We start from the raw sequence: 13,270 nt of genomic DNA, 5'->3' as shown, positions 1-13,270 counted from the left end.
ACATACACACACGTACACACACAAACGTACACACGTACACGCACACACACACGTACACACACACGTACACACACACACGTACACACACACGGGCTCCGCACGGCATCCATCTCCCCGTGACTCTGCGAGCAGCTGAAATCCCGCTGTTAGACGATGCACAGAGTGGATCGTAGTCGCCCACACGCGTGTGTGTGTATGTGGGGAGCAGCGGTGCAACGGTTAGCGCGCTACGCTACGAACCCAGCGACCCAAGTTCGATGAACACTCACGGCCAACACCAATGACGATTGTCTAAATTGGTCCTGCGCCTAGGTCGACTCAGCCTAAACTGTCGTGGTGTGTCATGATCGCCACAAGGCGGCAGGACGTGGTGCTGACCACCCACCCCCTCGTCTTTATAATTGCTCGCTAACAGCACTTGCCTCAAAAGTTTGCTAAGGCCGTGCGGGGACCTTTATCTTTGTGTACGTGCCGCGGCAGGTGCTCAAGGGCTTCCCGGACTGCCTGCAGGCCGACATCTGCCTGCATCTCAACCGGACGCTTCTGGAAAACTGTAGGGCCTTTAAGGTGCGTGGGGCGCCGCGTCCACGTGGCAGCGTTCCGTCAAATCCGAAGTGGACGCCAAAGATCCCGTGGAGTTCTTCTCAAAGAGTGCTCCGTGTGGGCTGGCTGCCCGGCACAAACTCTTTGCCGAATTTGACCTGGCAGCCACGGCGCAACATCGCTCCCAGTGCCGCGTCCACTTCGTCGCTCGCAGGGACAGCTGTCACGGGGGGGGGGGGGGTCCCCTTGGTCCCCTGAGGGTGCCTCGTGACGCACTGCATGGGAAGCACAGCCTCGATATTGAGTGACGGCGGCGGCGGCGCGTGGGTTCGTGGCTGTGATGAAGTGGTTCTCCCGATTCGGCATAGTAAGCGACATTTAAGCCTTTCACGGCCGGGGCCATCGTCCCTCCTGTGGCCGCTCGCGACGTTGCCCCTGAGGGTTGAGTCCCGTGGGCCACGTGTGCTCGCACGGCGCGATGTCTGCTGCCATCTGGTGGCGACATCTGTCGCAGACGAATGAGGCGCGTGGACCAGGGTCGCTCCCCAATCATTCCGAAAACTTTTACCAAAAGCACAATCCGACCAAGTTTACGTAATTGATGAAAACAAAAAGTGGCTGGCTTGCAGTCTAATGTACAGTTGAACAACACAGGGCTGTGAGTATGTACGTGTGTGTGTATGTTGAATTCCATTGGCACCGTACGTAGCCTACCGTGCTAATCAGAGGCGCGGGGGATGGATAACAAACTAAACAGAAATTTATAAACTTATCAATCTGGCTGTCGCCTGATGAAGCTGGTTGTAATTACTGGCGAAACGTCGTACTCAGATTGTAAATGTTGTGGCTTGGCTCTCCAACACACCGGCGTGCTGTACCAGTGACGAATTGGCCACGTTCTGTTTACGTGACAACCCTTACTAGTTGGCTGTGTCGGGTGGTGGCGGGTTTTAACGACGCATTTATATATTTATGCGATCTAACCCAACAAAAAACTCTATTATGAGTGACTGTCTTTGTTCGATGGCGATTCAAAAGCCGCTGCTGTGAGGATGACCGGAGTTCGCGTGATCATTGGGTTAACTCCTCTTTCCTCCTCATTCACCACGTCCCCCCATGTCCCCCCGCACCCCCCCCTCCCTGCCGCGTGCCCCCCACAGGGCGCCAGCAAGGGCTGCCTGCGTGCCCTCGCGCTCAAGTTCAAGACGACGCACGCACCCCCCGGCGACACGCTGGTGCACGCAGGGGACGTCCTGCGAGCGCTCTACTTCATCTCACGCGGCTCCATCGAGATCATGCGGGAGGACATCGTCGTCGCTATCCTCGGTGCGCAGGGCGGACGTCCACTCCTAGGAGATGCGAGGGGGAGATGGGAATGCCACGTGGCTAGGAGATGTTAACTCCCTCGCCTGGTATGCAGGAGGTTGTGGGTTCGATCCCGACCCTGACGCCTGCTGTATATTTGGAGTTTGCGTGTTCTTTGTCTCTCCGTGGTCGCGTGGATTTTTCTCCGGTTCCTCCGTTATTTCCCTCCACATTTAGAATCAACATTAGATGTTTAGAGTATTTGGCTGCTATAAATGTCCACGTGATGTATTATGGCTTTACGTATTAATGGAATGAGTGAATGGTTGGTTGTTGACTTGCTGGCTCGCTACATTGATGGATTGATCGATTGGCGGGTTAACCGCTGGATCGACAGCTTGTTGGACCAACGCGTTTGTGCGTCGATGGTCGCCTCTCTTCCAGGCAAGAACGACATCTTCGGCGAGCCGCTGGATGTGTGCAGCAAACCCGGCAAGTCCAACGCGGACGTGCGGGCGCTCACGTACTGCGACCTCCACAAGATCCTGCGTGAGGACCTGTGCGAGGTGCTGGAGATGTACCCCGAGTTCTCCGAGTGCTTCTGGCGCAACCTGGAGATCACCTTCAACCTGCGCGACGTACGGGCAGCTCGGGTCTTGGGGTTTGCATGTTTTTATCTGTGCATGTATGTATGTACGGAAGCATGTATGCGATGTGTGTATGTTGAACTTCTTTCGTACCATACGTATCCAACCGTGTCAAATGGAGGTGCGGGGGGAAGGACAACAAACTAAACACGAAAAGCATTCAGAAAGAAATTAGTTTTCGATCTAGATTTATAAGTGCACAGCTCCAGTGGCTTCATAAAAGCGCATCTGAAAGCGCGCGATGCGGTGACCGTCTTTGTTCGATGGCCTGCCAAAAGCCGCTGCGAGGATGACCGGGGTTCCTGTGATGGTTTATGCTCCTTGACGAGATCAGAAGTTCAACATACATACGACCATAACAAACCACGTGCCGTTTGCTTCACAATGGACATTAAAGACGCCATGTGCCAGCGTCACAGGCCAAATAAGAAAAAAATTACCCGCCATTCAATCGTTTGGAATCTACACAGCGATCATCATCCTCCTTCTGTGAAAACTTGGCAGGACCCTCCTGAAACAGATTCATGAGGCTCAGCTGTCAGACTTTCCTGCGTTTACAAGCATCATATTAGTGGTGTGATTAGACGCGGTGCGTCTGTGTCGTGTATTGGCGTCGCATTAATCCCACGACCCTCTCCCCCCGGCCAAAGGTGGACATGATCCCCGACTCTTCCAGCGAGGACTCGGGCGGCAGCGGGGAGGGCGCGGCGTCACGGCGAAGGAGACGGCGGCCGTCGCTGTGGAACAAAGTCGGCCTCGGTACGGCCGCATGGAGCCACACGTGGGGCCACGTGGGGCCACGTGGGGTCACGTGGTGCCGCGTGTGGCCGCGTGGGTTCGTGTGGGGTCGTGTGGGTTCGTGTGGGGTCATGTGGGGTCGCGTGGGGTTGCCTTGGCACACACCCAGGGCTCCCAATCGTGCCACGCGGTTTCTAGTGTCTATAAAGGCACTCGTTCCGCCAAAGAAAATGTATCATCAGATTGTCAAAATGTGACACTGATTGTATCTTAAGTTAAATATCCATCAAGAAGTATTGACTATTCTTGTTACTTTTTTACAATTTGACATAATTTAAGAAAAGTCTTGGTCTGAACATATCTGGGAGGCTATCGGTGCGACTGCCACCCCCTGCCTGGGTGTGCCTCTGAGGCATCGCCACAGAAACAGCCGAGGGACCGGGGTACGTCCAAGTCACGTGCCTGTGCTCGAAAGCCGCCACCTTGAGGCAAGGTTCCCGTCATGGGTCGGTGGGGCCCGGTTACATTCCAAGCGTGGTGGATGTTCGCCGAGTTTGGGTTTTCTCCGGTTTCCTCTCGGATGAGGCCAACAACTCGTTCACCAATGCAGCACCCTCCTGAAAAAGAGTCGAGGCTCGTTGAGGCCTTTCTGCACGAATAAATGGCCGTCGATAACGCCCTCTTGGCCCGCTGCGGTTTATCTCCGAGCACTCTCGCCCTGAGCCACCTATCGCGCCGCCACCGTTGGTTTTAATCGTGGATCTGCGTCCGTCCCGTGTCCGCAGGGAAACAAAAGAAGCGGATCGAGGATGACGATAGCGACGTGACATCGCGGACGGACGGCCAGACGCGGAACTGTAACCACCGGCCCAAAGCGCAGCAGGCCCGGGGGAAGCGCACGGAGGTCGGGGACGTGAGCTTCTCCTCGCCTGGGTAACGGCAGCCGTTTCTCGCGCCACAATCTTCCGACGATGAGAGGCATTGACCCGGTTCATACTAGTCACGAATTGTCACGTTTTGGTTACGTGACAAACCTTATTAATTGGCGGGTGGTGGCGGGTTTAACCACACATTTATATTTACACGATCTCACCTAAAGAAACCTCTATTATGGATAATATTGGTGGTGAAAGCCCACCTGTTAAACTCCTACTCGAGATGGGATGGTGGATGGTAATGTGGTTCAGTACCCAGGCCGAGGATGATCAGTAACCTGTTGCACGTCAACATTGCACAACCATCTATGTGAAAAGAAAGTCATTATTATTGATATGTTAAGATATATTATCTTGTCTGGTATATTATATGTATTTTTATTAGTTGTTTATCACGTAAAAAATACTTTACATTTGCATAAAAATAGTCGCCATAAGTACGGTATGTTGGGAAATAAACATTAATGGAGTAGCCATGAGAAACACTTCAGCCAGTCAGAGACGCTAACACTTGGGCATAATATGGTGCCTGAATGTTCACCGTGCAACGTAAACAATGTTGGCTCTTAATGGCTAAGTTCTCTACCTCTCAAGTACGTGATGGCGAGATAGTACACAGTGCCGACGCCAGGACTGGGCATCGGTAGGTTGAGTACGTTGCAGCGAAAGTGCCTAGTGCGGGAGGGCGTACACAGTGTGATGCCGTACTTAACTGGGTAGGAATCACATCGAATCAACAACACCCACCCCGCTCCTTCTGTGAAGCGCAGCGCCTTCCCAATTGCCCTGCGCTGCAGGATGTTCTGGATGATTGAATATTTCCTGCATAGCCGGTAGACTGTAATTGAGTGGCACGCGACTCATAGCCATAGCGAGAGGTACACTGGATGTGGCCTGCTGGGTGTGGAAATGAAGCCCTGGGCTCAAGCACCCCATGCAGGACCCTCTGGGAACAAGTCTTGGACAACGGCGATGATTCCCACGGCTGTGGTCAGACCTCTTGACCCGCAATGGGAAGGTTGGAAGTTGAAAGCCTCCTCATCTTCCAACTCGTTCCATTACATTCCTGGGTGTGTTCAAACGAACGACGCCTTGCGGCAATTCGGCAGCACGGATATCTCGTTGAGAGACTGCCATCCTCCCCGGGAACGTGGAATTTCAACGACTGGATCAGGGCCGCAGAGTCCCTTTGCTCATTTGAATAGAGAGACATTACTATTGGGTTATTTCGGTAAAGCCACGTGGAAAGATAAAATAATAAATTAAATAATTGCATACGACGTTTCGATTGCAACACAAGCAATCATCAGATACAAATGAAAGCGAAAACTAACCTAGAAAACTGAGAAATATAATGCGATACAACACAGAGAATCGGCTAATACAACAGTCAAAACCCTACCTGGTTGATTACGTTCTTCCAAAGATTGCTATTGAGAGAGAGACAAAACACAGACACGGAGACACATAGACAGACACACAAGCAGAGAGAGACACACACAGAGACACACAAAGAGAGACACACACATCGGCACACAGAGAAACAACGCCTCTGTGTCGAGGCCTTAAATAGAGAGAGAGGGGGGCAGAGAGAGAGGGGGGTAGATAAATTAGCATGTTTTCTTTTGGTGTTTGATAATTATGTTGAACTATTTCATTCAGGGTCGTGGGGGTCATTGTGGGCATCAAAAGCAAGCGTGCACGGGAGATTGGGTGTGCTTCCTAGAGCCGCTGTATTTCGCGAGCGTGACGACGGTGGTGCTGCAACACGAGCTCCGTGTGACGAGCCCGCGGTGGCTGCGGCTGTGTATCGGGGCTGCGCGCGCGCCGCCAGGTCGAGCAGCCGGGCGCAGAGGGTGGCGCGGGCGTCCACGCAGCTCCTGGAGCTGTCGCCGTCGCCCAAGACGGGCACCGTCAACGGCAACGCAGACGGCTTCTCGACGCCCGCCAGCAAGGACCCCTTCTCCAGCGGGGCCATCTCGGGCAGCCGCTGCAACCTCCTTGCCGGTGCGCCATCGTCACCTTCAGCATCGGTGTCAACGAGTGTGTCACATTACACGGTCGGAAATTGTATCATCGATGAATGATAATTGGCAGCCCGCTGTCAAGTCACTGCTTGGCGAAGGCCGCCCCACGCCGCGGGGGTAGTTTGGCCATACTTCGCCGCGCTGGTCAGCGTGGGTTTGGGTGACCATGCCGCTGGAAGTCAACGGTGGTTGTCCTCTGGACAACAAACCCCGTTGATTCCTGGGCTACAACTGGACAAGCCAGTCGGTGCAGAGAGCCTCTCAGATGGATTCTAGCTCGCTTCGCTTACCCTGTGGCCTTGGTCGCACGCAGATGTCCCGGAGGTTTACAACTTCTGGGCGACCGGCGGAGCGGATCTTGGGGAGAAGCGGACTGGGCTGTTGGACACGGAGACTGGAGCGGATTTACGGATCGGACTGCTGCCTATAGAGGACCGGATCGAGCTCCTGCAGACGCACATCAACAGGTGCGGTCCATGAATGATCAACCTGCATGGGTTGTATTTAGCTCAGAAGTAAATGGCAGAGTGTGTGTGGGAAATTAGTAACGGAAGCTGGGCGTAGCAATTGGCTCCCCCTTACGTGGGGCTGGTATATGTATCACCTTGCACATGTGTGTGTTAGCATGCACGATATGGGTACGTGTGTATGTGTTTATATATAATTCTGTGTATACATGTATATAATGTATGTGTCCATGTATGTATGTGTGGATGGGTGAGTTTATGCGTGCGTGTAAACATACGTGTATATTGCACGTGTGCATGTTCGCACGTGTAGCGGTGCGTGCATTGTTGCATGTGCTCGCCTGTGTATGCACGAGCATGTGGCCACACCACCGGGCCTAGGAAGTTAAAGCATGCTGCAGCCTGGACGCTGGAGGGGTGGGTGCCCACCACGCATAAACCGATTGTCCATAGGCTGCCGCGTGGCTGCGGGACGGGCAGTCGAGGTGCAGTGTAGCAAAATCCACAGCTGTTCTCTACTTCTGTGCCTCTACGTCCGTGCTCCGTGACTTCACCCAACCCACACTGACCAGGGTGGTTAAGTGTGGACATTGTATTGACGACAAGGGCCGTGCACGTGCATGACTCGGTGCCGCGTGCCTCCTCCTCGTCCCTGCAGGCTGGAGTCTCGCATCGCCACCGACTTCGGCTCCATCATCCAGCTGCTGCAGCGGCGCGTGGCTCCGGTGCCCCCCGCCTACAGCCCCACGTCGCCGGGGCCCAGGCCGCCGTCCCCCGACTCCCCCGCCTCCTCCCCTCCCCCTGCCCCTCCGCCGCCCCCCGCTAGGGCCCCGCCGCACCCCCTGGATCTCCCGGCGGATGGTGCCTGGAGCCCAGGCTCCGTCGCCGCGACCTCCCCGCCCTGGCCGCTCACGCCGCGCATGTTCGCCCCCCGAGCGCTCGCCGGTCCCGTACGGGTCGCGGGGGTCGCGGAGCGACAGGAGGCGTCGCCGGCGCGCTCCGCGCGCCGCTCTTCCGTGTCGTTCCGGCACGCGGACGGCGCTCGCTCGGACCGCTCCAATCCGTCGCGCTGGCAGTCCGTCCCGAGTCTTCCAGGCACGAGCGAAAGCGCCGACTCGTCGTGACTCTGCCGCCAGTGGTCAACTTCGGAAGCCGGTCAACTCGGGAGTGGGGGGGGGGGCTTCTGGACCGCCGCTGCGAAACGACGTCGGCAAATGAAGCGAAGCAAGAGACACGTTTTTAAATGTCGCGTTTGACACGCCGCAACAAAAAAACGTCGCCCACGTCTAGATGTGTACATAGCGCAACTACAATGTGAATGCCTGCACAAGGGACAGGGGGGAGTTTTTGTTGACACGAAAGCCTGTTCACTTGAATCACGGTCATGGATGCAAGAAGACGAGCGGAAGGGATTGCTTAAAATAGATGTTTCTTCCCCCGTGATTGTCGTTTTGTAGCCGGTCAAAATGGCCATATCATTCGAGTATATGACGTAAACATTTCTGGGTTGCTCACAAAGGTGTGGGGCCGTGTCAGAGCACTGAGCCGCTGGATTCGAGTCCAGGGCTGCCACCCAATATTGACTCCACGTTACTATCGTCAAGCTGCTTTTGACAACTGCTGATTGGACTTAACCCACTTTAGTGTTGTTAGTCGTTAACTTTTTTCGTGCAAGTTGCATAGAGGTGGAGTGTGCCACCAGGACGCACCAAAGATTTTGAAAAGCACACACCAAGCCACATAGATGTAGAGCACGGCAGGACGGACGCGGTGTCCGTGAGAAGCGTCTCCCTTGCAACGGTCAAATGGAGGCTTCCGCTCCGCGATTCACGACCCCGCGCCACGTGACCGCGTTCCAACTCCGTAAACGCAGAGCAATTTCCTCTCCGTGTCGGCCCCACTTTGATTTGTCTCCCCATGTGGCACGGGTGCCGAGTGAAATGCGGAGCGGGCTGCCTTCCACAGACAGCGGGCAGCACAAACCGGCACGCTTGGGGCCACGCGATGATCACAGCCTGGGATGTGCAGTGGGCGTCTCTGCTGGGCAGTGGGCGCAACATGAGTGGCATGGGCTCTGGTGCCAGGAAAGAAAATAAATCATTAAACCATGAGTATGTTGGGATTGTGGCACCATTCTTATAGCGCAAGGATCACAAAGTCTGCAGGCGTATGCTACCTCGCGGCGGGGGGGGGGGGGCAATTTAGTTGTTTTCCACACTTTGTGATTTATGGGTAAATTTTACATTTGGCAAAATTGGACCATGATGCCGACACACGTGACCTGCTCTTTTAATGAATGTCACGTTATCTTTAATGTCCACTGTGAAGCAGACGGCATGCAGTATACACGGGCAGTATTAACCAGGGCGCCTGTGGGGCTCAAGTGGAAAATGCGCTACCGCTCTGCCGTGTCCGCCGCCCTGTGAAGTGAAACCGGTAAATCTACGCCCCCCTCCTTCTTTCGTAGCCTGGTACCAGGACCCCTGTGAGCCGTCCTGTGCAGTTGCACTTCCTACGCACTCGAGAACTGCGCCACCGCCGCTGGCAGAGGGAACACCACGGCTCGGAGTTGCCCGTCAGACAGCAGCAACCGTGAACCCATCCTAAACCACAGATGGGTGAAGCGGAATCGGACAGCAAAATGTCCAGAACCCTGAAGCCTTACCCACATCAGTATCAAGACTGCAAAACCGCTGCAGTCAGAGAGACTATTTGCAATATTTGCAAATATTAAATGTCCCAGTTGGTCAATTTGCAAATATTATAAATTGTTATTTTAAAAAATAACTTCCGTGTCTCATTCACATTTTCATAATTTCTAATTATTTTTGTTTTAGCAGATGCAGATTGTTTCTTAAGCCTTTCACGGCCAGGCCTGTCGATTCTGGGGGAGCTACCGAGGCCCTCCCGTGGCAGGTCAAGATATTGCACGTGACGGAATGTAGCTTTGTGTTTGCTGGTCACACACACACACAGGTGACGCGTCTGCAGCTGCCAACTCAGTAGCAGAATATGTTTAAGAATAAACATTGCACACGGATCAGGGTCATGCCCCTATTATAAACAATTATTTTTTAAAAATACCAAAAATCAAACTGACCAGGTTTGCACATTTAAAATGTGTCTGGCTGCAGGGTGACACGTGGGCTGTGAAAGGGTTAATAAGAGAGGCGTTGTTAAATTATGTAAAAGTTTAATTTTATACATTATATATACGATGGCACTTACCAACATAACAGGCGTGGCTTGTGGGATTAGCGACGTCGTAATTCCACACGTGTCCGTGTCTGCTCAGAGTCAAGGGACGGCACGATGCGACGCTGCACCTTGCGTGTGTGAATGCACTATTGTGGCACGGTCAAACAATATTCCCTCGCGACTTCACAGCAATGTAGCCTGGAGACGACTTCAGCATCTGGCTGTCGTGAGCAAAGTTGCATCTTCAGTGTTTTTGAAAAATCTGGCTTATAATTTTTGTAAGAAAGTCTTGGTAGAAAATTGCATGTATATATATTTTTAAAACGTTCTTCTGTATTTCGGGCTTTGAATGTAACCGCTGATGTTTATACGCTTACGTTTTTGGTCGACGACTAATGAAGATTATCAACTTTGTAACATATCAGGCAGGATGTGGAAGACAGCCGGACTGTATTTTGTACAGTTCCTATCGACACACCACTTTCCCTCCCGCGGGCTAAATTTCAAAAAAAATTGGACAACGATGTTCGCAGCACAACTCTATTCACCCAAGTGTCGTCTTCTTTCCCTACTTTTCACACTCTAAGTAGGACCACACTGCTAAGTCTGCATTCCAATGCATCCATAGCATATGCATTGGAGTTGAAATCCATTGAAGCTGCTCTCCTGCGTACAGATCCAACCGATGATCACTTCCTATAGATCGGGACCGCGGCTCAGATGAGCAGCTTTTGGTGAATGAAAGTGGGAAACGCTTTTGCCTTTCATGTTTATTTATTCGTGTGATCGCAAAGCTTGCTACCGTGGAATGCGCAATAATCAAACCATCGTACAACGTATATCGACGCATTTTTGCACAGGACAACAAAAATAATCAGATTTCATCGTTAAACAAAAAATTACCAAAACAAAACCCATGCATATTTTCCATTTTATTTTGAATGTGATATTGTTTAAGGTGAGCGTGTGTGTGTGACCACAACCACCTGTTAGAGGATTTAAAGGTCTACGCAGATGGCAAAGTGACTAATTTCATAAATTCGTGGACACTTTAACGGCTGTTTTAACAGCTGACGTTAAGACTAAGAATGCTTTGACGATGTTTGGTGTCATTGTCTATTAATGTTGGCTTAGTCGAGTGTAGGCAATGACACCATTGAATTATAAACAACGAATTTTTTTTCAATTTCAATAATCGTCCAACATATACACATTTAAAATATTTTGATTCTCCACTTGTTTGGGGCAAGAAACCTTCAGAACTCACGATATTTGCTTTATGGGTTAAATTGTAAAACGCCGGTTTCAAATGATGCGTTGGTGTGACACCGTCGTTGATTTGTATGAATAGTTTTGGGCTGTATTTAAACGGTGAACGCTGACAGCGTTGCTGTTACGTTAGACCTTTAAAGCTGTATCACTTGCCAAAAGAATGCATTTTTCTACTGCTCTTGAAAAAAAACGTGATGTACATACAAATTTTAACCTAATACTCTACAACCGTGTGTAATATTAACATGTAATTTATTTCCTGTGGACACTTTTTTAATGTTTGAGTGAAAACTAATAATAATGCAGATGGGATTTTGCAAGTATCATGTAATTGTTTGTATTTTTACTGGGGTCTGGAGAGGGGACGATGAGGGGGGACTTGGGAATTTCAGTCGTTTCACCCATGAACAATTTTCGCCGCAGCAAGGCGACAGAGTTTGCGTCCCAGCGACCACCGTACCCCGCGGTGTACCTATGCTCGTCGCTTGCCAGTCTCCATCGCTTGTCCTGGGCGCGTGCCGGGTGAGCTGTCTTAATCGTTTCGGTGGCTGGTAAGTAAAAAAGAAAATTGACAAAGAGGGATACACGACACGAGTAGTCATTTGTCTTTGATAGAGCCGCCCTCCCTGTATGCCAGCCGAGGCATCTCAGAGCGCTTTACACTGCATCTCATCTCAACACATTTGAACGGGCACCCCCCACCCCCCCTCGTGGCAGCTGCCTGGTGACTCGGCACCTGGCCTGCCAGTAAGGGAGGATCGTGATTGCTCTGTACGATCCCAATTGAGTATTTTGCTGTGTAACTTTTGAAATGTGGCAGCTGTATGAAAAGCGATGGGAATGAATCGTGTGCAACGGGGACAGTGGAGGCGCCGCAGCCCCATGCCGCGCGTGGCGATGTCGCGGCGCGTGCGGTCGCCACGCGCCTCGGCGTGCAGCACAGCGTGTGCTGGATGCGCTCACCGCACCACGGTCGCAAGGGCAGGGAACACGTGCCCAACTGGCTCGCGGCCGTCGCTGGTGCGCGTCCCATCTAGAGCGTGTCCATCTACAGCACTTTTGTCAGTCCACTGCTGGATGAGGGCCTCCCCATGTCGTCCAGGTCGTGGGGGTTATTTGACCGCTGTTTGTCACATGGGTCGGTTTAGGCTTGTGAGGGCGAGGATCGTAGTTCTGTGGGCTTAGAGAGAGCAGGAAAGTCATGTAATTTTGCTGCACGGCCTTGAACATGTGGTGGTCGCCCATCCAATTGCTATCCAAGCTCAACCCCGCTTAGCTTCTAAGAGTTGACGAGGCCCCAGCGCATTCCATGTGATTTACTCATTTGGAAAAGTACAACCTCAAACGAACACATTTGTAAGAAAACGAATCTGCAGTACATAAGATATGTAACGGCACTTCACATATATATCTAACATCTTGCAGTGCTAATTATATTGTAAGCAATATCGAGTATTTTTATATCATACGTTGGGAACGCGGTGTGCACACGTGATGATGTTTTTGACCGTTTTTGTAGTGACGTGTCGATTGTATCTCGCCGCGGGGCCTCGCGGGCGCTCGTGCGCGCGCGGGAGCTGTGGACGCCGATGCCTGCGTGGGGTGAATCTGCCGAACGATGTCGAGGGCGTTCGCCACCACCGAATCAAGTGAAAAGATCAGACAAAAAACCTGGCATGCGACTGGAAATCCTGACCAGACCCTGGACCACACTGCGAGCCACTGTGAACCTCGGAATTCATTCAAGGTGTCAGTGCGCCTCCCCCCGAAGGCTTCCCTTTGGCTTATCAGCCCTGCACGTGGACTTCTGATTTGTTGTATAAAGCCATACGCGAGAAGCATGTTTAGGCGACGTTCTCAGAGCCTTCGTGTACCTGGTACATACATTCTGTGGGGTCCACGTAAGGTATTCCTGCTTGTTCCAGTGACCAATGGGAATCAACCGTTGATGGCCCAAAAACTGCCCAAGAACAACCGTCTGACCCCTATCCTTATACCCATCATCACCACTTAACATTCATGCCGCACCTCCCATGCTCCCAGCCGCAGGGGACCCGCCCCTCGCCCCGTGACAGCTCGCTGCAGAGACAGCAAGCTGAAAACTGACTTCTTTAGAACAGCTTCTTGTGTTTCGTTTG

The 13,270-nt window shown here is 52.3% G+C and overlaps 1 protein-coding gene across 2 annotated transcripts in view; it reads left to right on the top strand.

The window, feature by feature from the left end:
• The window catches only part of LOC133349636 (potassium voltage-gated channel subfamily H member 6-like), a 140,257-nt gene extending 130,524 nt beyond the window's left edge, over positions 1-9,733 (top strand). For both annotated transcript variants that reach the window (XM_061563234.1, XM_061563233.1), the window contains 8 exons: positions 481-567; positions 1,704-1,869; positions 2,293-2,486; positions 3,146-3,254; positions 4,019-4,166; positions 6,003-6,175; positions 6,509-6,662; positions 7,321-9,733. In XM_061563234.1, the coding sequence (XP_061419218.1) occupies positions 481-567; positions 1,704-1,869; positions 2,293-2,486; positions 3,146-3,254; positions 4,019-4,166; positions 6,003-6,175; positions 6,509-6,662; positions 7,321-7,786 (1,497 nt within the window). In that variant the 3' untranslated portion in view covers positions 7,787-9,733. The remainder of the gene's footprint in view (positions 1-480; positions 568-1,703; positions 1,870-2,292; positions 2,487-3,145; positions 3,255-4,018; positions 4,167-6,002; positions 6,176-6,508; positions 6,663-7,320) is intronic.
• The last annotated feature ends 3,537 nt before the right edge of the window (positions 9,734-13,270 follow it).

Source organism: Lethenteron reissneri, chromosome 31 (assembly GCF_015708825.2).
Source record: "Lethenteron reissneri isolate LAM-NWPU_2019-01 chromosome 31, ASM1570882v1, whole genome shotgun sequence".
Classification (NCBI taxonomy): Eukaryota; Metazoa; Chordata; class Hyperoartia; order Petromyzontiformes; family Petromyzontidae; genus Lethenteron; species Lethenteron reissneri.
This window is presented reverse-complemented; position numbering and strand designations above follow the sequence as displayed.